This window comes from Dermacentor andersoni, chromosome 3, assembly GCF_023375885.2.
Source record: "Dermacentor andersoni chromosome 3, qqDerAnde1_hic_scaffold, whole genome shotgun sequence".
Classification (NCBI taxonomy): Eukaryota; Metazoa; Arthropoda; class Arachnida; order Ixodida; family Ixodidae; genus Dermacentor; species Dermacentor andersoni.
In genome coordinates, this window is record NC_092816.1 from 44670274 (window position 1) to 44695069 (window position 24796).

General features: G+C 43.0%; 1 protein-coding gene across 1 annotated transcript in view; it reads left to right on the plus strand.

Annotated features, from left to right (window-relative positions):
• The window catches only part of rdgB (retinal degeneration B), a 58617-nt gene extending 34533 nt beyond the window's left edge, over positions 1–24084 (plus strand). Inside the window, exons 13-20 of the mRNA XM_050166736.2 lie at positions 695–865; positions 4068–4223; positions 8634–8935; positions 9294–9553; positions 9695–9844; positions 11395–11578; positions 12289–12417; positions 13275–24084. Of these exons, the coding sequence (XP_050022693.1) occupies positions 695–865; positions 4068–4223; positions 8634–8935; positions 9294–9553; positions 9695–9844; positions 11395–11578; positions 12289–12417; positions 13275–13550 (1628 nt within the window). The 3' untranslated portion in view covers positions 13551–24084. The remainder of the gene's footprint in view (positions 1–694; positions 866–4067; positions 4224–8633; positions 8936–9293; positions 9554–9694; positions 9845–11394; positions 11579–12288; positions 12418–13274) is intronic.
• The last annotated feature ends 712 nt before the right edge of the window (positions 24085–24796 follow it).

Below are 24796 nucleotides of genomic sequence, written 5' to 3' on the forward strand. Positions count from 1 at the left end.
GCTCTGGGGAGGGAGTGCGTTACCGGTTCTGGTCACTGGGATCAGGCCGCATTCCAGCCCTGTTTGTGCAATTTTATCAACATGCGGATTTTTTTGTTTTCTTTAATCCGGTGGAAAATTGCGCGGCACCGGGATTCGAACCACAGTCCTCTTGCACGCGAGGAGGATGCTCTACCTCTACGCCACCGCTGCACCTCTATCAGTGCCGTTATCAGTGCCGTTCAATTGCTTGATGGTTCATGCCGTCGCAGGACAGGGTTACTCCATTTGTGTGTGCTCTGCCTTGCTACCTGTCAGGAAGAGGTGAGTGCCTGAACAGCTTCACACAGTGTTTAAGCGGAAAGTCAGCCTATGTGCTGCAGAGTGGTAAGTGGGGCTGCAGGCAGGCACATTGATGTCAATGATAAGTTTAGAGGGCACTGGTGTGCGACTACAACCATACAGTGGTTCAACAGAGCACTCCTGGCGACTGTTGCCGAGCGAATAGTGAGTGCGTGGGACTCTGTATCTTCAGAAGTCATTTTCAAGAGTTTGAAAGACACACACAGATACAGTCGTAAGAGGTTGAAGTTAGTGTGCAATAAATCAGCTTTTCCTGTCGCCTTGAATGGAACATATGTGGCTCCTTTTCAAGATACGAATTAGCAACGCCTGAACTTTTGGTTTTAATTACTTTTTATTACTTTTCTTTCAGCTCCCCTGCCACGACCACAATGCTCTCAAGTGTACAACCTGTTTCACCCCACGGACCCTCTGGCCGCACGCCTTGAACCCTTGCTGAGTGCTCGATTTTCTCAGCTGCCACCTGTAAACGTACCTCGGTATCAAAAGTACCCACTCGGTGATGGGCAGCCAATCCACTTGCGTGAGTGTCTCGCCTTCTTTATCTCCAGGTTTAGCATCCATGTAACACTGCAGGTACTATCGCAATATTACAGCACTGTAAAAAAACATGCAAAACAGAAAACTGGGGCACGCATAAAGTGCTGACTTTTGACATAGCCTTGTTTGCATTCATAAACGTGTGTACAATGTAGAACAGAGGCAGAAAAAAGAAAAAAGACTTCTTTAAGAAGAAATATAGAAAATCCAAAATATCTAGGGCTGACACTCAATGCGTGAGCCACTGTGCACATCACAATGGCTTAGCAATATAGCAGTGTTATTATCTGCACTTTTTAAAAACTTGGTTGTCAACTTGTTTGGTTTAGCCTTTTTCCGTCTGGTCCACTATGTGTTTGTGAACATTCATCATGTTTAGTTGGATGTCAGTGTATTGTGTGTCTCATAGTTTCCTGCTCTGGCTTGATTTTCCCGGCCAGTAACATCTAAGTCCTGTCATACCAACATTCTCATATCTACCTACCTTGCTGGCTGTGCCAAATAGGTTGTCTAAGGATCACCTAAAACAGTGTAATGTACTAAGTATTGAATACTTCTTGAGCACTTTCAGGGAGTGCCTGAGAAAATGAATGTATAGTTCGAGACAGTTTTTAAGACATTTATATTAAAGCGCTATGATTTTTTTTTCTGGTGTTTATCTCTTGAACTGTACTTTTCAAGTGCAAAGATTATTGATAGAAGCTATTTAGCTCAACTGTGGTTGACAACAAATCTTAGGCACTTGTTGACACAAAGTATAGTTCAAGTGCTTGTTAGCACTTGAACCAGCATTCTCAAGAAGGAATTAAGAAGATAATTTGTTTTTCAAGTATTCACAAAAAGGGTTCATTAAAATTTGGTTTGAGCCACAGCTCTCTTCATACTGGCTGCGAAAGTCCTTATAGGCCTCATGTTTCAAAACTGGACATGTTTATTGGCAAATATAGCACTGGAGATTTGCTGCCTGTTGTGGACAACTAAACTAACTGCAATATTACGACAACAAACCAACTATGTCAGTCAGTAAAACTATGAGGAACAGAATTTGTTAACAGGAAAACTGTCTAAGCGAGCACAAACAAGCCAGTGTGTGTTTTAGTCTGCCACTCCACACATAGAAACAATGAAAGGGGAAGGAGAAGGGATTACAGAATATGATGAGGGCAGGGAGAAGGGGCAAATACGTTGGTGCATGGAAATGATGGCACTCTGACGTATGGAAATTATCAGCACGATTCATGCAGCCTATTGTAAGGTTCATATGTTGAGGCCATTGTCACGAGTTTTAAACAAAGCGGCAGTCATCACTACAACTTCAGAGTGTGCTAGTGCCAGTTTCTTTTACATCAGATAATGACGAACCAGCGATGTAATTAACAACTTGATACCACAAGCGCACCTTGCAGAATAAAAAAACCGGCAGAACCCACCTGACAGCAAATGTCAATGGTAATGCAGTTGGCATTGAAGCAGTGTGGCTAGACACCGTATTGCCACCACTGAAATGCGTCAAATATGAGGCATTTATGCAGCTAAGCTCCTCTCTTTTTCTTCCCGCTGAACATGCCGCTCCATCTAGTGGTATCGCCACAAGGTGCGTGCATGGCACCTGTGTGAGTGTACATTCAGACCAAGATTGCCTGAATATATTTGATGCAGGTTTATTTCCACCGCCAAGCACTGAAGAGAAGAGCTAAAGAAAGCTTCCCTCTAATAATTCCACGGGAATTATTGAACAATGTTTTTGAATAATGTAATCGCAAATAATGTAGCAGTATATTTGAACAATGTGACAATGAATAACTGCACAATGTATTTATTATAGTGAAGCGTTCTTTGCCTCTTCCCCAAATTTTGGTGTTTGTTGTCATGTCCTGGCCTAATAGACAACAACTAGGACTCATCGGTTTGTGCCTCTTAGTATGTACCACTGGGTACCTGCCCATTCTTGGCTGATCGCCCAGAATGGGTATTTGCCACTATGACACAATGGGTACTCGCGTTATGTACAGCCAACATCCGAAAATGTCCCAAAAATTGGGCAGTTCGAAAAAATGAGTGCATGCCTTTTACTGCCCCCAAGGGCTCAAAACGCCTCAGGCATGTCCAAAGTAGCTCGGAAGGCTTGCCAGTACACTTATTAGGCATATGGACGCTCGCGCTGTGACAGGAGACGGCGAGTGTGCGCGTGTATAATTAAACAATACATACTGTGTCTCGTGACAATTGCATCTTTCCACTCTTAGTATGCTTCACCGCAATACTTTGTGTATGCTTCGCCGCTTAATATTTCTGTATTGACGCGAAACAGACTTTCAGGCCCCATTTATGGGATGCGTTGTGCTTTACGAGCTTCAGAGACATTGGCGAGGATTGCAAAGGCGGAGTCGGCACCATTGCTGACAGTGGCGAATTCTTTCAATAATACAGCATCGAACAGCAAGAAGCTTGGTAGCCAACGTCGAAGCAGGCAGGCTTAGTGTTGCTGGGTTGGTGGCTATGGCTACCAGCGGATCTGCATGCGAGGGCGCCTGTTCGAAGCCGCGAGGTAATCAACATGGCAGCAGTCGCGGCTTCCAATTATTGTGTCAGACTCTATGGTGGTTTTGATAACGCTGTTTTGGACCTACAGTCATGACAAAAAGTTAGGAAAACCGGACGGCGAAGGACTTTTGTGCTTGAAATTTCGTACGTTCTTATACATTGACTCTGTGGAGTACCTGGTGGTGCCGCGAAGGCATCCGAATTATCAAGCATGTCCGAAAAATCAGGCATCCGCAAAATCGGTTGTTGACTGTATATGTACTTTGTATATGTATTTACATATCTGACGTACTTCTCTGTGCGTACACCTCTTATCAACATTCTACCCTTGGCCCATCATGCTACAGGCAATGAGGCTGTCTGTGTGTCATTCTGTGTTGCTGCTACCTCACTAACTCAACTCAAACAAGCTCTGTGTCATTTAGATTCGAAAATTGCATTGGAGCTGCTGTTTTTCTCCTGAACATTGCGTGTGCAATTCATATATTTCTCGTGCTTTAACATGGCTTCAGTGTGTTTGCTTCGTGTGCTAGTTTACTTCCTTTAATAGATGTCGAGCTCCCATCAGTCCTACCGAACCTTCTCTTTCTGTGTTGTGGGCTACATGTGCCTGCTTGTCTGTGTTGTCGGGACGCCCGCAGTGGAATACCTGCAGAGCCACGCCCACATCTTTGTGGAAGGGCTGCCCCCGTCGTCGTCTGGCTACGCCTGCATGGGGCGGCGAACCAGCGAAGCCAGCATCTCAAGCACTGTCTCGGGCGTCTCAGAGGCCTTGCCCCTCAGCACTGTCACTTCATGTGAGCACGTCCCTCTGTGAAAAAAAAAAAGAAAGGAAAGAAAACTGGACCAAAAATGACTGCTTTTTGTAGCTGTTTCTGGTCGTTTTACTTTTCTTTTTATATTTCTTCTTTTCTCTCACTTTTGGAGAGAGGTGCGGCTTATGGCATATCTGCCTGTCCTGCTTTTCTTTCTCTTCATATGCCTGACCGGTACATTATTATTTTATTATTTTAATAGCAGCAACGAGAACATCTGTTGCTCCTAAGCTTGTAAGCTTTTAGCTTATCTCTCAAGCCTGTGTGTTTTGATTTTTTTTATATTGTGTAAGATGGAATATGCTCCCCTCTCTCTATCAAACATCTAGCTATGTTTTGTGGGCTGCTGGTGTTTTTAATGATACAGTCAAACCTCAATATAACAAACCTCGATTTAACGAAATTCACGATGTAACAAACTATTTTCATTTCCCGATCTTAGTTGCATTGAGAACTTTGTATTTATTTTTCGCGATTTAATGAAGTAACTTCATGACATAGTTTCACTTTAACGAAGTCATCGGCCATTTCAATCATGTACTTGGAGCCTGTATAGCTAGTAAATCTAGTAAATACAAAAATTTAGTAAGTAAAAGCTAGTAAATAGCCTACGCAAGGTTAAAGTTATTTCAAGCCTCCTTCTGCATGAAAAGTTCAAGTGGCAAAACCGCTGTCAAAGCACGTGCCAGGATGCGGCAGGCAGGAAACACCGTTGTTCCATTTGTCGCATTGGTAAACTCGGAGAAACACGAGAGCTAACGATTTCTTCTGCGCAAAAGGGATGGGGAGGGAGTGAACGCACGGAAACATGATCAAGCACGCGCTAAGTGGGGAGGAAGGCAGGAACACACACTCATTCTGCCTTCTCCGTGCGTGTGTCTGTTCACGGGCCATGCGCCGTATTGATGTTGGAAGTAACCTCTCCGCGGCAAGCCAAAGTGGATCGTGCCTTCACGCGTATGTTGTTGCTCCCACGCGTCTGGTGTTGGTGGCCACGTAATCTCAAGTTTCCAAGACACGGTATGAAGCGTCCGCTCGCGTTGTGACTGCGAGTTCATTCGTAGTTATAGAGTGATGTCTGTTAATGTTTGCCAGCAGGCCTGCATGACACTGGTAAAACTACGAACCTTGCTTCGTGCAGTCTCTGCTATCGCCATCAATGCTCCACCTTTTTTGCGAAACTGATTTTCTTTTTTTCTTTTTGGCCCAGGACCAATATCCGCATTTTTTTACACTTTTGTTGTTAATTTGTGGGTGCTGGCTGCGGGCGCTAAGCGCGGTCAGCTATGGCATCCATACAAGATTTACAGCGTCATGCGATGCAACACAGGAAGCCACGTCGAAGTAATGCTCTCGGTACAATCTGCAACGCATGCGCTGGCGCTTCTAACCGTATTATGGCCCGACCTTTTTGCGGTTTGTCTATAAATGCTTACTAAGAAGATACTATGCGCCCGAAATGCTCTGGGGAATTTGTGCAGTTGTTTTTAATGCTGAAACTTCAAGACCTCGAATTAACGAAATTCGCCATTTAACGAAGTTTTTCGCTGCAACTACAACTTCGTTATATAGAGGTTCGACTGTATTTTTTTGCTCATAAATGCACGCAATGTTTCATTCTGCGAGCAGTGATTTTGCTCTTTGCCCTTGTTGTTTTGTGCTGCGAGCAATCGTTTTGTTTCTTGCTCAAATTTTATCGATGTATCTTTCAGGCATATTTTATTTTCTGCCATTCTTTTTGTTATTGGTCAATGGCATTGAGTCCCTGTGCTTCTTTTTCTTATCAAATGCACGCCATTTGCATGCGTTTTCATGTGCGCTGTTCCTGTGGCATATTTTAGTTTCATCCTATCTTCTCTGTGTGTGGCTCTCTACCATTCATTTGGATTTGTGTATGCAAAAGCCTTGCTATCTGTAGCATCACATGCTTCGCTTCCACTGCTTTGCGCATGTATGTTTACATTTTGAATGCATGGCCAGGCACTGTGTGTGTGTTGTTTGGTGTCTTCTTCTTACATTTACTTTTTTGTATGATAGCTGTCACGGCTTCTGTTCTGTTGTGATATGGTATATGGCATCGCAAACATAACCAATATCATCTGAAGGCTGATAAGAACAAAAACAACAACACTCATGGTGTCTTAGGATTTGGTACCAGGACAGCTGTGTTTCGATGAGTTGTGTGGCTGCAGAACTCTGCTTCAACTGTCCAGCACAACACGTTCCCATTCCCAGTCCGTGCACTATGCAGAGAAAAAAAGGGATGTTGCAGTTATTGTGGTGCTCCTCAGTGTGCTGAATTCAAAATGTGTAAACAAATAAAAGGCCTCTGTTGGTGCATTTCCCACGCTTTTCTTGGCGAGATATTGGTTATGCAAATGACAGCCCCACACCTTCGTTAAACAGCCATTCTCATATGGCGCCCCCTTTTTATGACTCAAGTGTCCCCACACGGGAGGCATGTATGGTATGCATCCCCGCGTAGAAAGCATGCGTGTTTATTCCTGCAAGTTTCAAAGAAGATTCTGCACTTGCCGCTGATTTGTTCTCACTCAAATTTTGTAACAAGATTGCGTTTCCTGGTTCGCGTCATTCAATAAAGCATGTGACATCTTCGATTGCCTGCATATTCCACAAGATATGAAAGACTGTTGCTGTGGAGAAACCATCTACTGTTGGGACATCCATTATTAGTTTTGCAGCTTGGAGGCAACTAACAAGTGGTTGAACCAGGTAAACAATAATGCCAAATGTCCTGTTGGCCATTGTGGACCACATAGTGTAATTTTGTCAAGAAATGTGAGTAGAAACAAAGCAGAAAGAAGTGCTAAATCTTTTTTAAATGTTGTTGGAATAAAAGCACAGGCGAGTGGGATGAAGTGACAGCAAGTTCAGGCCATTAATGCCACTGTTAATGCATTGAAAATTGTGCAGAACTGGTAGCATTCTTTCTTTTTCTTCCATCTTTTACTGCAGCTCTTTCTTATGTGATAGTTTATGAGGCTTGATTAAGTAACATCTAGTAACAGCATACAGCATTGCAAATTTATTTCACAGGCCACTGTTCCCGACTTACAATTTTCTAAGTAAACACTGATTGTAATGGAGCCATCAGTAACAACTGACAGGTACCTTGGCCATAAGAACTGCCACAGTGGATGTACTGTTAATGTCACGTACTGTTAATGCCATGTACTCTTAATGCCACGTACTGTTAATTTCAACCACTTTGAGTTATTTAATAATATCCAGCAAATCTTAGTGCAAGGGCATTTTTGCACTCATCTACCAATCAGAATAAGGCTGCCACATCTGGGAAATCATCTCTCGGAGCAGTGTGAGGACAGCCAATGTGTGTTGCGAGCTGTGATGTGTGTGCATAACATATTTACAGTGTACACAGATGTATATCCAGCCTGTTTGGCAGGTCACCTCATTTCTTGCTGGCATTTAAGGTAATAAAACTGAACTGACTGAGCTGACATTTCCATGGGCCTGTGATTGTCTGGTCCAGGCATGACTTGGGTGTGCCTGTCACAAGCATTTGCTTACTTCTGTGTCGCTCCTAACGTATGGCTGCAGGCGTTTTTCAAACTGTTAAGATAATAGGTGCATCATAGTTATTGTAAGTCCCTCCCAAGTATCGGCTAAAATAGTTTTAATAATTTGGAGAAACACATGACCAAAACTGAAACTGAGTTGCAAGGAACCATTCTAAGGGATGCAGCAATGGTAGGTCCTGTGGGCAAATTTTTTACATGTGAATAGAGTATTTGCAAGCTCATACTGCTTATTTATATTTAACATGGGTAAAAACAACGGTGATATCCTACTTTTTCTTAAGCGTTTGGAAGTGTGACAGCATGAGTGGGAATGAATGGACTGCAATGTTTGTTTCATATTAGATGTTGGCACAATACATAAATAAACATTTATTTGATTTCACAACATTGCTTTCTACAGGATTGCAGTTTTTATTTTCACTTCATTATCACTAGAACTGTAGTGACAAGTACCTACAGCTGTTGTCTGCATGCGTGATATGTGCATTGCATCTAAGTGCAATCCCACGCTTGCAGATTGCAGCCATTGAGTTAAAGCAACCACATCCTGCTAAATTTAATATCTGAAGTGTTCTACTGAAACAATATGAGGTAGCCATCTATGATGAATACATCAACCTAGATACCTTGAGACCTACACATTGGAAGTACTCAAGAGTAGCCACAATCACAATAGACAGGCTATTCTCCTCCAGAACCTATAATGTGCACAGTTGTAGAGGCAAGCTCTAATGGAGGGGTTTGTGATTTTAACATAGTGACTAGCCATGTGCACAAGCGTGTCTCATCTCACGGAGCCTTGCAATGGCCTGCCTTGCCCACGACACAGTGACGCAGAAGTGGTGGGGCAGCCGACGCCTGGACTTCGCACTGTACTGCCCGGAGGGCCTGGCTAACTTCCCGCCACATGTACTGCCGCACCTGTTTCATGCCTCCTACTGGGAGTCTATGGATGTGGTTGGCTTGCTACTACGGCAACTGCTTCGCGGAGGCTGTGGTGTCGCGGGTGGCCTTGATGGCGGCGGAGGAGACGGGGTCGCTGCTGGCACACTCGATCGGGACCTGGCACCCTTCGTGCCTGGACAGCCCCGTGAGAAGTGGCTCCGCAAACGTACCTCTGTCAAAATCAAGGTAGTGTGCTCCAGTTACGATTGGTAGTTTTTCAGAGGTTGAGTTTATTTTACTGCAGTAGCTGTCATGGTTTCTTCCCTTGCTCAAACTGATATGCGGTGCTGAGTGCAATCGATACCAGTTTGAGAAGAAAAAACATTTGTCAATTCTTGCGCACTGTGAGTGCAAGCTTGCGCAGTGATGGCTGAGTGTGCACTTCTGTGATATCATTTTACGTATGTGTTCAGCAGCCATAATTTAACTTTGGCAAAACGCATTATATTTTTCCTGTGAGGACTAATGAAGTAGGTATGCTGTTGGTTCTTGTGTACATCTGTTCTTCTGTGACACAACCTCGACCATGGTCACGCCTTTGCAGAATGTAACAGCCAACCACAGGGCCAACGACGTGATTGTGAAGGAGGGTGAACCACAGGTGCTGACGGCACGTTTCATGTATGGACCTCTGGACATGGTGGCTCTGTCGGGTGAAAAGGTGGACGTGCACCTGATGCGTGACAGCGGCCACTGGACGCTGCTGGGCACTCAGCTGACCGACCGCAATGGACGGCTCTCCTTCAGCGTGCCCAAGGACCTGGGACTTGGATATGGACTCTTCCCCGTCAAGGCCATTGTGAGGTGTGCAACTCTAATGAGATGAATATAACTGTTCATTTGCACATACTGCCTAGCTGTTGCCTAGTCTAGAAGGCTTTGGATTTCACAGGCCTGTGAAATAGCTGGAAAGGCAGCTAACTTGCAGTCACATTTGCTTTGCAGAGGTGACCACACATCCATCGACTTCTTCCTTGCTATTGTGCCTCCGAAGACTGAGTGTGTGGTGTTTAGCATTGATGGCTCCTTCACGGCCAGCGTCTCGGTTTCAGGCCGAGATCCCAAAGTGAGAGCTGGAGCTGTTGATGTGGTCAGGTAAGCCTGATTGTTTTTCTAATGAACAAAGCGCACCTCGTGGAGTGTCTCTTAAACTGTAGTCTACCGATGCACTGGATTATTCAAAAAAGTTTTCAAGGGTTCTACAGCGATCGTGCCGTAGAAGCACTAGCATCGCGGATCATTGACCAAATCAGACTGTCGAGTCTTGCCGCCGAACTTGCGGCTCACATCTGTCCGCGTGACACACCATTCTAATCGCAATAAAAAAAAAGTGCTTCTGTATTAGCATCACTAACAAGCAGGCGAGGTGCCATGCCCATGTTGTCTGCTACGAAGAGCTTGCGCAATGCCTGCACAATTCCTGCGCTATTTGCACCTCCAAATTTACGAATGCAAGGTACAACTAGCAAGTCAAAAATCTGAGCTGTCTGATGAAGGCTTTGTTATGGTTTAGCAGAAGTGACTGAATTGGTTGGAAGAGAATTGACCGTGGATTACTCACAACACCATGCTGATAAAATAAAGCCACTTGCTGCATTTAGAAAGTGCCTTGGAATAGTGTACATAATGCTCTGGTGAAGCATTTAGTGTCTTCATTTAGAAACAATCAAGCAAAGGTAAAAAATGACTGAAACCATGAATAAAGCATTCAGATGTCTGAAGGAACGGCCTAGATACTATCAAAAGTGCTAACACAGCATGTAAACATCATGCACACTGTTACCATACTGCCACATTTTGAGCCTTCATACGCCCTTCTACCTGATCCCAGACCTGCCGCGATGGCTCGGTGGCTATGGCATTCTGCCGCTGTGCGTGAGGTTTGGTTACAGTCTGCAGTGGCAACATTGTGACAGGGGTGCAATGCAAGAACACTTGTCTACTTAAATTTTGAGGCATGCTAAAACAACCCAGGTGATCAAAATTAACCCTTTCATACCTCAGGAAATCGCAAAAATTGTACCAAGATTGCCGGAAATGCAACATGCAGCCAAGCCATGTTTGTAGTGCAAGGATTCAAGCAGCCAATTATAAAGAGAAAAACTATATGCACAGGCCGTCTAGTGTCGAAAACTGCTACTAGAAGCAAGTTGCAGCGTGAACACAGCTGTCCACACTGCGAGGTATTCTATTGTGATAGCAGTTGTATTTACTCACGACAACTATACTCATCAGTGGTGCAGAAAAGGCACTCCATTATGGGGTCTACCATAGCCCCAGTGTTGCTTTAAAGTTTCATTAAACTTCATGGATCAATCAATCTGAGCCCAAGACGGCATTGACACTCCTTGGAAGAGTCATGGTATCTGGGGAGCAAGTTGTCCAACTGACCATTTCCTAAAAACTCTTCTGAAGTTTCAACAGCGTGACATGTTATAGGATGTTCGATAGGATATTCGCGGTTATAGGATGTTGGATGACGACAGCGTTACAGGTTGGATAGGATGTTCCATGGTGTTGATTAGGGCACTCATGGAAACCACAAAAAGTTTCCAGGGAATCCCCACAGAGCTTCGTTTGGCAACATCTGTGTGCTTGCCCTCTTCAGTTATTCATGCTGTTGTGCCCTTTTCCCTTTGTTGCAGGCATTGGCAAGAGCTGGGCTACCTGATCATCTACATCACGGGTCGGCCCGACATGCAGCAGCAGCGGGTGGTCTCCTGGCTTGCCCAGCACAACTTTCCCCATGGTCTTGTTTCTTTTGCTGAGGGACTGTCCACTGAACCTCTCAGACACAAGCTCAGCTACCTACGACACCTGCAAACGCATGTGAGTTGGTGCTGCTGCCTCTGCTGACATCCTTCGTGTAGGCCTTGGTTGCCAATGAGAACCTCCTGGTATTCTCAGATAGAATATGGGCCTATTGTGTGAAAGATGAGACACTGCAGGTGTTCGCAAAATGTGGTTGCTCATACACACTATCCCAGATACGGACCTTTCACAGTGTTTTGTGAGTTATTAGCTTGTGAAATATTTTTGAATTAATGTATGAAGAAAACAGACAAGGAAGTCAGAAAGAGCTTAGGGGAAATTAATTGTTGTGTTTTATTGAAATGTAGAAACAGTAAGGATAAAATAAATAAAGGTTGATGAATAGAGAAAGTTGCTGCAGCTGGGAGCCGAATTCAAATCTTCTGCATAACATGTGCAGCGCTAAAGTTATATATATATATATATATATATATATATATATATATATATATATATATATATATATATATATATATATATATATATATATATATATATATATATATACCCAAGAAAATGAATGGGAGTGTTGCTGCTGTGGTAACTTTATTGGTGAAGCACCATATCCATAATGTGAAAGATGCAATCTGGATCTCCATATTCTCGCTCATTTTGTGTTAACACAGTCTTCTTTCTTTTTTTTTGGCTGAACATTTGCTGCAGTTTAAAGGTGGCTTTTACTGTTGTCAGTAATAGTTCTAAGGGCTTCTCATTTTTTATCACCTCAGGCGGAGATTGTCTACCACGCTGCTTACGGCTCGGCCAAGGACATCGCAGTCTACTCTGCGCTTGGCATGGTGAAAGAGCAGATATTCATTGTCGGAAAAGTTTCCAAGAAACAACATTCCGTAGCCACGGTAAGGCTCTCCCTGTTTCTGCCTGTTTCTCAGTTTCTCAATGCACAGGAAGGAAGGTGTGGAATTGGTGGCTTGAGTAGTGGCCTTGACATTTCAAAGTACGTTGCACATTTACCACTATAGAGTGATGACTAGGCAGTAAGGAACAGAAAAAAATAATTTGTGCAATAACTTCCGACTAGTTTATTTGGGACACAAGCGTGGAAATGTACGTACAGAGAGGCAACACGCGAAGGATGCAACATTGTGGTATCGATAGCCACCGATTATGGTTACATTAGCATGCTGTGCCACTTCAGTGTTGCTTTCTGTGCACATGTCGTCTCTGTGTGTGTGTGTGTATATATATATATATATATATATATATATATATATATATATATATATATATATATATATATATATATATATATTCCTACATTGGTATCCTGAACACCTTAGTTGCAAGTTACTGCCTATGTTATATATATTCCTTATCCTTCCAGTGTTAAAAGAGTGCTTTAGTGTGTCCATGAACAGCTTGCAGTTTGTGGAATGCTGGGTGATGGAAGTGGTGTACAGCAGCAACAACGCTGTTAGTCTTATAGTCATTACTGTATAGTCCTTTTGTGGTTTGTTTGCAACGAGAACAATCATACAACACAATTTTCAAATGTATTGTAGTTAGACGAATCACCACAAGATGTCGCTACCAGGTTTGCTACTGCTGTCCACGGCTCCGGTCACCTGGTAATCCTTAAGTGGAAAAAAGGTTGCAGGAAAGTTATAACTACGTATCTAATATGTCCTTTAGTAAACACCAGCTAGGCCAATAATATTTTTCTTTTTTGTCATTCAAATTATTCTTTGCTCTGCAGGTGCTCTCCGAAGGCTACGCGCTTCACCTGACGGACTTGAAGAGTCCAGGCCTGCCGCTGTGCCGGCCGGCCCAGGGCAATGCCCGCATGGTTCTGTCACGTGGCTGCTTTGGGCTGCCTGGCCAGGGTCTCTCTGGTCCAGCCAGTGCTTTGAGGCGACGACGCTCGGCCAAGCGAACAACTTCCTACCCACTGTCAGCCTCGCCGGCGTCCCCAGGCCCTTCCTCCACTTCTGGTGGTGCCCTCAAGACTGGCTCGGGTAGCAGTAAAGTGTGAGAGCGTTTCGTCACCACGAATCATGGCCATCATGTCTCCTCATCAGTTCATCACCATAGGTTTGAGCTGGGCCATGCTTCCGAGGCACCCGAAGAGCACACCTCGGGCTAGAAAGAACACCTGTGCACAAGACTGTTGCCATCACCCAATATGCCATGTTTCTGCACCGCCACGGTTGTTTTGCCTTTCCACTCAAGCAACATCTGTAGGATTCACCGTCGCCTTTTTCAAGAATATTCCCTGTTCCAGAAGGTGCAAGTTCGCTTCGACGCACCTGCATGGAATTACCTCTGCACTACTTATTGTGAGTTGAAGTATCACTTGTGAAGCTTGGCTGTGTAGTTGGATTCTGGTAGGAAGGACTTGCATGCCGGCTTTCAGTGTGCTAAAAGCTTGCTTTTCAAGACGGATAGATCATGCACTTTCAGCTAGCAGGACCAGCGTAGTTGGAGCCGCAGCTTCTGCAAGCTTTATGGATAGACAAGATGCGCAAGGAAGGAAATGCTTTGCAAGGAAGATGTGGAAGATACACAAGGTGGATGTCGCATCGTCAGATGTGTTTGCTGTAATACCAGCTGAGGACTTTACGCAAGCACAAGTTGCTACATGGATGCATAGCGCAGGATGCTGCATGTCGACCGCAAAGTAACTTTGAGAACAAGAATCTTTGTTGCACTTGGTGAATGTGCTTTGTCCACCACGTGATTGTTCCTCGTTGGGAAGATAAAGGGTTTGAGTGTGGGGCACCATTTTTCTGCTGCCTATCAAGATTTCAAGTTAGGAACACTACCCGAACAAAGTGGTGTGAGATGAGATGCTTACACCTAGTGACAGTATCGCTGTCAGTGTACTGTGTTTTACTTACGCTTTGTGGCTTTCCCGGAGGGCTCGATCCATCTTGGCAGCAGTGAGCGCTGTCACCATTCCCGTTTTGCGATGCCTTGGTGATGCTTAGTCTGCACGACGACACAGGAAAGAATGTGTTGCACTCACGGCGGGGAAGAGGACGAACGAGGAGAGTAACCCTGCCTTCTTGGACGTAGGTTGTGAGATGACCATCTTTTGATGGCCTAGTGCCACAAACAACACATGCTGCGAGTGCTCCGTGTGATGCCTAGTGGCCATGATCACTTCGATGTCAAGGCAACGCCCTTGTTGTCGCCAGTGTTGGTGTGGTTGGCACTGACTTTTTTTTTTTGCAGGAAGGTGCTTAGGTCACAGTGTTTTTCATCCCCAGCCCTTCCACGCGTGGCCTACTTTTAGTGCAAAACGTAGTTGGAATGTGAGTATCATTGTTGACCTTTCGAGAATGTTTTTTTTTTCTTACCTTGAGAAGTGTGCATGTCAAATGCGGCAAGTTTAGTCAAACCTTTTTGAGCAGCCCTAAATGTTGCATGTGAAAAATGTAGAAAGCTCATTGTACAAAAAGTGTCAAATGTAATGGTGGTGTCCTTATAAGTGTTTCTGGCTGCCAGCTGTTATGAGGAAATTCTTTATTGTTTGCTGTTATGAGGGTTACACAGGTTTTCTTAAGTTGTTTACATAGGAAGGATGCTGCAAGTTTTCTTATTGTGTCACGCTAGTCAGAAATGGCTAAAGAGAAAAATAGAGAAATAAAACAACAGGGGTACAAATGCATGCGAGCATGTTGACAGGATAGAGTTAGTGCATCCGTCATTGCTGTTCAGTGATTGCAAGTGCTAATGGATGATTGAAAATCAGGAAAGACTAGTCCACTCGAAGCCTATAGAAGCCCACAGCAATCCCGGATGCTGGTGTAATCAGTGATCACACATGTGACCATGGTCACATGATTTTAGAAAATGCAAAGTGCTTGATATCTTTCAAGGCATTCTATGTCATACCATTAAGCTCGAAGAACTGTTTGTTCAGATACCATGCTGTGCAATGCCAAAGCCAAGTGTAAAAAAGGCACACTTTTTTTGCAGCTTTATTCTAGTGTTTCTTGTTTTACATGGTCGGTGCTGCAAGTTCAGGCTACATAACCTACATATGCTCTCTCTCAAGAAATCTAGTCACTATTATAACTAAATAAGGAGTTGTTGTCAGGCTCCTTGTTACCACGGTCCTGACTTCATATTCAGCACTTGTTGCAACCAAACACATGCACTCTTTTCGTTTTTTACGTTTGTGTACAAAAGTTATTTTAAGAATGTTGTTTATATTGACACACATCACATGCACATTAGCACCTACTCTACTAACATGTGCCGTGGCTCTGATGGGTATCGAACTAGGGCAGTTTAACATTTAATAGTATTTTCACCCATGTCACCAGCATCAAAAAACACCTTAACTTTGCTGCATGCGAATGCTGGTTGTACATAAATTTTGCTTTGCATTGTGGTTTGGCTTCACAGCAGGCTGCCAGCATTGCAGTGAAGACCTGATGTAGCGTGGTGCGGCTTCGTGGCAGCGCACAACGTATTGCCATGAAGTCACCCTGTACTTCTATATAAGGCAAAAGCAAGGGCATTAATGACTGTAATAACTCAAGGTATATAACAGATATTTTTTTTCTGGGGCTGTGGCTTGTGCACATAGTTGTGGACAGCTTTTGTACACAGATTACAGGCCCACTACTAGCTGTCTTATACGGGAGAAAACATGGTTTTTCGCTTCATCATAAAGTTTGCACAACAAAGCTTCCTTCTCACTCAGGCTGAACATATGGATTTTCAAAGAAGCCATCGTTTTCCAGAGACAAATTAGAATGACCATTTCTTTTGAGGCCAATCTTGTTTTGAATGTTTGTTCGTAAGTCTTGCCGTCACCCTAGAAGTATGACTGAAACCATTACTACAGCAGTGCATGTTTTGTGCTAGTTTGTCATAAGCACGCAAAGACGTTTAAGTGGGCATTAATACAAAGTGAAGTTTAACCAAATGTTGGATTGTTCCAGGAGGCAAACACTTCCCAAGTAAATCTATGGCTCTGTTGCACTTGTGTACTTCTTGGATGGCATTGCTTTGTTCTTTACTCAACCATTAACTGCTTTGTATATTAAAAGTACTAGCCTGTTTCAAGCATTCCGAAATAATTGACCCATAATGATAGTGATGCAAAAGATATTCATGTACTACAAGCCATCATTCTTGTAGTATTTGTGACGGAAACTTCTTAAACACAATGTGATCATGTTGTTACTTTTGTTAGCGACCCAGCTTAGTGGTCCTTTTAATGTACAATGTTGCACTGTATCGGCCAAAGCATGCTAAAGCTGAAGCATGATTGTGAGATTTGTTTTTGCATGGAATTTTTCATCCCAGCATTGCATATGCTCTTGAATGTGGTTAGGTTGAATGTGGTTATGGCACACTCCTTTGGCGTCACCATTTCCTTGCCATTGTAGGCTGTGCTAAAAGCAGCAGATGCCATAAATTTATGGTTGTTCAAACTTGGATAATATGCAACTCAGGTTAATTTAGACAAACATAAAAGTTTGGTTGGATTCCTATCCCACAGTATGCGAAATCTACAACATATTTTGTCAGAGTGGAGGTTCAGCCTTGTCAATGTATTATTTCTGTAGACTTGTGTCTTTCCTGTTTGCTAATGCAATTTTGCATTATGAACCTACCAACATGTCAGATTTTTTGGCTTCCTAGAGCTAGTGAATATGGCCAATAACGGCCAATTAAAGTAACATATATAGGTCAGTAAATATTCTAAACATACCTTCAGGCTACTCTGCGTGTTGGTGGGTGCCATCAAATTCTATATGGCTGCCACAAATGCAAGCGTGTAACAAGTATAACAGCTGTACATCTGTTTATGCTATTTTGTGTACCTGTTCTTGCAATAAGCCATATCTTTATTTCGAACCATACTTTACGCAGCTTCCAATAATTCGAGAAAAATTCATAATTTCCTGGGAGATTCAACTGTATTATAACGTCAGTTGAAGCTTATTTGCATTCTGCAAAGCTAACAAAGAGCCTTTCTTAGCACAATAACAGACTGCATGCATCCTCCTTGAAGTACCACGTTTGTTCCTTTGTTGCATTCCTTGAATTCTGTTTGTTTGTTTTGTGTGCTGTATTGAAAAACAAAACAAAAAACTCTACTCCACACTAGTTTTTTGCAACTCACTCTGTTTTCGTGGTTGTGAATGGAACCCGTATGTGTTCGTTACTTTTGCGATGCGGGTGTTTTTTTTTCGGTTTTTTTTTTTTTTCTTTCATTCTCTGGCACTATTTGCAAGGCTAAAAATGCCCGTGTACTGAATCCTTACATGCAAGTATTACAAGCATTCTGACTGCCATGACTTTTTAGCCATGCGTCTATCTCAGTGTGCCACGTGTCCAATTCTAAGAGACCACCAAATGTTGTACAGCACTAAAATATTTTTTCTTGCTTTTTTTTATTTGTTGCTTTGTTTGAGGTGAAACCTTGTTTACATGTTTTAGATGAGTTTATTGTTCACATGATAGCAAGGTTCCTAGGGCATCTTATAAAAACTCATATACAAGTGCCATCTTTGCGTGAGTTAAGAGACATTACAATGTGTTATTCTCTTTCTCTCTCTCTTTTTTCTCACTTGTTTACTTTATCTGCCGTCACGAGAGATCACACAAGTAATGAGACATGTTTTTTCATTTATTTATTTAATGGTGCTGTCCTAGAAAAGCTGTGGAGCTGTTAGTTCAGTGTGTTGTTTTACTTGTGCAAGCAGTGACTTGTTCTTCAGTTTATGTAACAAAGACCACTCTTTTTCTGTTCACTGCTATGTAATTTGTTAGTGTACTTGTATGCACTGTGCATGTTGGCTTCCTAGCATGGCTCTTATTGCTTTTTTTTTTCCTTTTTTCTCCTGGAACCATGATCCACATTCTTGTGAGCTGTTTCTTGCCTCGCGGATGGGATGGATTTAAGGATGCGCTTGAGAGGGATGTCTGTTCTTCCTTAAGCAAATTCCCATTTTTCTAATGTGTAGGCACTCCATCCGTTCTCGAGAAGAAGAAAAAAACTTGGTTGAGGTATGGAACCCTTATAGCTGAATGTAGGCAGCCCATGTATTTGTGAGTATGAGCTGTCAGCATTTCCCGTAATGTAACAATGAAGGCTGATGTACTGAGTGTAATAAACAATCTAAGGGGCACAGAAAGGCAGCTTAAGGTTGCAGCATTCCAAGGGCAGCAGGACCAATAGCTCTGGTAATCACCTGAAAGAGTCAGTGTCAAGTACAGTGCAGTGATTTATAGACAGGCTTGCCTGAAAATCGAAAAATAAAAGGAATAGAGGTGAGAAGTAATGAAATTTGTTGAGGAAGACGTCAGGACTCTCAGTTTAAGAATTAAACAACAACTTGGAAGGGTTGACTACTGTGCCAGGTGGTGAACATTTGTCATTGGAGATGATGCACACGGACAAAAGAAACAAAGGAAAGAAAGAAAGAAAAACAGAAGAAACAAAACTTTTTGAGTACTTTTGTGTTCTTTGTTTTTCTTCACTCCATCTGGGCTGTAAGCAACTATACTGTATTGCGTATAAACAGACAAGTACCATATATAATCGAACATAAGTGTTGGATGTGAAAGCAAAAGAAAAATTTTATTTCTGGGTTGGCCCTCATTTGTAAGAAAACAGAAGATTGGAAGAAGATGAAGCTTTATTTGGTGTGCATTTTTCACAACATTGGAGAGATTAAGGTTGTAACAAGTGCCCTTAGTGAGAGTTTCCACCCACAACATAGATGCCAGTATCATCTTAAATTCAGGGGGTGGTGACTGGCATTGATACACAATGTCTCAACTGAAGTCGGACCCTTCCTGATAACACTTATATGTCAGCGCAGCTAACCTGAAAGAGCAATTGCGGCAGGCTTCATAATGAATATTGTTGAATAGGGGACCATACAATAAAAAATTCCCAAGATGGAATTTCCTTAAATTAAAATTTTTTCAGAGGACCACGAGGGATGAACTTTGTTGTTGCCAGATGTAGGTCTCAATATTCTTCGTAGGTACTTGAGGTTAAATGACGCTTTTCACTGCTTTAGTAATGGGCAATACTTCCAGACAAGAAAAGTTTGCTGATGGACAGTAGGAATTCAAGGCAGCGTAAGCGGTACAGGGAACAGCACAGAAATCCGCCAATGATGAAGAGAGGCACAAAGAAGGCACACACAGCGATGTACTTTCAACAAAACAGGTGTTCTGCAGGTGTCTTCTTGTGGTGATCAGTATAAGAACGTCTGCAGCAGCAAAATAAATATTTTGCTGAAAGTACAGTGCTGTGTGTGTCTTCTTTGTACCTCTCTTCATCTTTGTCGGATTTCTGTGCTGTTCCCCGGTACAGTGAACAACCAACAAGCCTAACTGGAAAATCTGCTCAGCATTAGCTGGTATTATGATGATGATGAAACTCTCAAAATTTATGCAGCGTCTTCATTCATTGTTTCATCTTACTGTTGCCATGCCACCATGGTGGTGATGGCTTTTCAGCATGGCATGTGTATGGTGGAGAGCTGTAAGAACCTATAACAGCTATCGCTGTGAAAAAAAAGGAGGGAAGTTCTATGTTCAGTGTATATTCAAACACATGTAGGAAGACCCTTTCTGCTTTTTAGTAACTTGATGTTACTTGGAACTGCCTCCCCCTCTGATGTATTGCCATAAACCCATCTCAACCTGTTAATTCGAGGGTGAAGTGGGCACTTAGGTTTAGACACTGAGATATTGTTATGGCATCCACTAACGTGTTAAAGGAACACCAAAAGTAGTGTGAAAAGTGTCATTTCAGTTCCTTGACTGCACATAGTATTTTTAGACGTGAATGTCTGACCTGCACCTTTTCCTCTGTCAGTGTTCTTATGTTTTTTTGCCTTGCCTTGTCTTCTGCGCTGGATGCTCAAACTATATTGTGATACTAAGTTAGGCTGCCTTTGCTTATTTATGTTAGCACCAACACCTCATAGAGGGCCACCTGTTCAATAATGTTCCGGTGACACAAATGGCTCAACTGGCATAATTACAAAACCGTGGTCTAATACCCTCAAACCTCATTGTAACGAAGTCGCCTCCACCATGAAAATACCTTTGTTATATCCAATATTTGTTATAAGCATATATTTGTTGCCCGCTCGTATCGGCAAGAGACATTTTAGATTTACCTTGAAGATTTTTTATGTCTGTGTTCCTTATGCTGAGGTTAGCTGTACATTAGGATATGTCAAACTGGAGGCTGTCACATACAAAGTAAGAGCTGCAGCTGTTAGTGATAATTTTGCCTTGTTGATTGAGCACAAGAAAATTATAGCATTTGGGCTTATGCACCTGTGGACACATCATTTAAGATCAAATGTTTCATTATAGTTATGCTTAGTTATTTGTGTTTTTGTTGCATAGAGAGAAATAATGACAAGGTCTACTTGGTGGTCATGGATGCATATGAAAAAGGACCCCCAAAAGCACGCTCATTGTCTTCGCATGGTTCTGGCAGAGGGTTTAGAACTTTCTTGAGGTGCAGAATCTGTCTTAAGAAATAGCATGATCGTTACCGCATATTGACCACAGAGAAACAGAGGCGAGTGTTGTGCTGCTTCCAGAAAAGAGTGGCTGTGTTGTTGGCTATTTGTGTTGCATGCCAGATGAATTACTTGCGACTGTCGTAGACAACAGGTGGCTGCAGTGGTGGGTATTACTTTGCAGAGCTACCAGTCATGTCAGTGTCCACGGCTGCCAGTGAGAATAGAACCTTCAGAGTATGCTGTCTTTGTTAGTCTGTGTGCTTGGTTGGCTTCAGAGACTGGGGATGTCAAGCATAGATTCGCAGCCATTGGTTGGCACTCTGAAAGTTGCTGTGATTGCATAAATTACATCCTGTTGGCCAGAATAGCCCGAGAATGTTACTGGTTTGCCGAGATGGACCTTGTAGACTGCTTGGTTAAAAGTACAGCAAGAGCATATGGTTTGCTTGGCGTGATGGTCTTGTTACATGTGTGAAGCCATGAGGACAATCGCATAGAAAAGTAAAGCAGACTGTGTAAAGCTGTTTTTTCTTAATTACAGGAATTTTGCTATATCAGTATGTCAAATTTCATTCAGTATTATATATGCTGCCTACTTCAGTTGAACCATTAACCTGTTGCAAGTGGATGTTTAAGGGGAGAGTTACTGAAGCTGCCTAGTGCAATTCATCATGTTTGCTAATAGAATGTGGTTAATCATGAGCGAATAATATGCAAAGTACTTTAGGCACACTGGTTAAAGGCACCAGTCTAGATTGCAGTATAATATGGTACTATTAGTGTGGAACAACTAGCACTACTAGGCAGTAAAGTTAGTACACATGGATCTTCAAGGTGCTTCACTGGTATGGTGCAATGTATAATGTAGCACCCACTGGTAGCTTGTACTTGTACTAGCATGCTGGTAAGAGCACTAGGTGATCAACGCTGTGGCTGTGTGGGCATGTGTATACAGCTGTGCACCATTCAGTATGTACGCCTTGACGGCTACGTCTATGGAAACCTCATGGTTATTTGTAGCATAGGGTGGGCTATAAGTTGGTGTGATTCTCTGCTGACGTTAGAGACAGCAAGCCACTCAAAGCGGCGAGTTTTCGCACTGGCTTTCTAACAAGGTATCTTCGTCTTATGCTGTGTGCACGTGTTAATGTTGAAGCTGTTAGCTACCGAGTTCATTAGGGTCGTTCCTAAAAATTTTTGGGTTGTCTTTGTTGTCGTTTTGCACATTGCAGGTCAGTGTATCGTACCGCTGTGGCTTATGACGGTAGACACGAACAAATGCTTGAAGTGCCGATTCCGCTAGTCCGAGGACATCATCTTGGCAGGCCTGCCAAGCACGGATGACTTTCATAGTCTATTATAGCCCTTAGGCGTGAACACACTATGCGCTGGTGGTTATACCCTTAACCAACGTTACACTGTTGTCATCTTTCTAGACAAAGCATCTAAGTGTATTTACCATAACATGCCGCTGCCCGCGTGATGAGCAAAAGAGACCTAGCTTTCTTTCCATTACCATTCCCAGCTGTTTTTCGCATAGTTATTTTGTTTGTTATTGAGGTTGTACCTTGTGTATGTCATTTAAGTCCAATTAATATATGATGCAATTAATGCAATTACCATTTCTGTTCACCAAGAACTGCTGTCACCTGAATCGCACGTGCACCTGAGACCCTAATATATATATCAGCGCCTAAGCAGACAGTTTCAAGGGCCAAGCGTAAGCAGAATGCTTGGACAAGCACTATATTGAAAAAATTCAGAAGTTTTGAACATAAGAGTTTACTTTTACCATGTGTTTGGAATGTGTTCCAGCACGACTGTGTTCCTCATCAATAATGGAAATGTTTCAATGTTGGTACGTGTAAGTGTTGTGATCACACCTGTTGTCCCTTGTATTCCTGCCCTCTTCTTTTTTATTCAGTGTTGATCCATGTTTCCAATATTCTTAAGGTAAATCACTCTTGCCATAAGTGCAAGTTAAAATTTCCATAGCTTGCCAAGCATTAAATTTGTTGCATGGGTGATTTGACAGCTAGCCTCATTTACCAGGCAATTGCATAATGTTTACTGTGCACTTTAGATTTGACGGTAAGTGCAGTGAGGCCCCACATTGGTCTTGGTCACCACCGTGCACAACAGCTTTTCAAGAAGTGGGGGAAAAAATGCAAAGGAACACTACGTATGGTTAACCTAATTTGCTGCTGCTATAACTGTGTAAAGTTTGATGGATACAATAACGATGAGCAAAACGTTATTGTCAGCCGCTTAAGTCAAAACCACGACTCACTGAACTGCGTTTCCTCAGCGTACAGCCATTTCCTGTGCGAAAAACCAGCCAGTGTGTTCGAGACAACACTGCAATTTTGCACCCTGTTGCTTTAAATTTCCCCATTTGCCATTTTTAATTCATCTATTTTGCTTTTCAAAGCCTATCATATCACCCTTCCTTCGTTCTCGGAGGCTCCAGCCCATCTTGTGCAATGTGCGCAAGCTCGGCGTTTGGTGAACCACACACTATCGTCGAACCAAAATTGTTGAAGCTGTACAAGTTTTACTGTTTTCAAGCAGTAGCAACAGCACTCTCTTGTACTGTAGACTGCTGGCTACGTAGCCGTTTAAACACCGCTGCCTTTGGACGCAACCACACATCTCTGTGCATCCCATGTCTGCCGGGCACTGTATGTCGCACGCTCCTGGACACTCGGGGGCCACCCAAAGGACTGTGTCCTAGAGTGCTTGTGGAATGATGGAGGAGGACACTGTCCTACTATCTTGTCTATCTGTGCGTGTCACACTCTCCCTTCTCACGTGCATAATTAACTGTGTGTGTAGATCACCAAAGGGGGAGGGAAGCGGGGGGGAACTGCATCACCCTGCATTTGCACTCGATGCCGATGGTGCATGTTTGACATTGTACAGCTTGGCTCCAGTGTTTTCTTCCCCCTGTGTTGCTATAGGCATGATTTGCTGTCAAAAGTGGGAAAGATGATGAAAGTTTACTTTTTTATTTACAAAAATAAAAAAAGAGAGACATGTCTACTACAGGTTCCCTCTTGTGTTGTGCTTTACTGCGCGACTGTCGTGCACTCTCTTCGGTGCCACCTTGCATGCATACAACAATATCCCAAATCATTGCGTACCACCTTAGCAGTCTCTCCGGTTCTCCAGGCATGGAAACACAAGCCAGCCCGAGCGCCCCGCTGAAAAATATTGGACGCGGCGTGCTGGAATTTGCATCATAGCGACACCACTAGGTGCACGAATAGTCTGCTTACGTGCGGTTTAAAGGCTGCTAACAAAAAGGCTGTACAATTACCAGCTCTGTCACTTTACCAAGATTGCTTCAGTGATAGATACTACTCGATTATACGAAATTTAGCCAAAGTGAAATTTAGTTGCAGATGGCTTTTAATGCCCTAAAGGAGACGGGAGCTATGAAGGACGCTGTAGTAATGTTATCCAAATTAATCTTGACCACTTAGGTTTCTTCAAAGGGAAGCTAGAGAGCAAGTTCTAAAACAGTTTAGAAACACAAAGTAGTCTTTCAAGACAGTGTTCTAATGCATTTAGTGGAAAAAGTTTGCTTACCAGCAGAGAAAACAAAGGCCAACTCCATTTTGAATTTTGTGCACAAGCAGCAGTGCCAATACATTGGTGTTTGTGTCACAAACTGCAAGCTATATTAGCAGGAAAAGTTCTTAAAACTCTCTACGTTCAGCCTTTGGTTTATGCAGCATACTCCTTTATTATA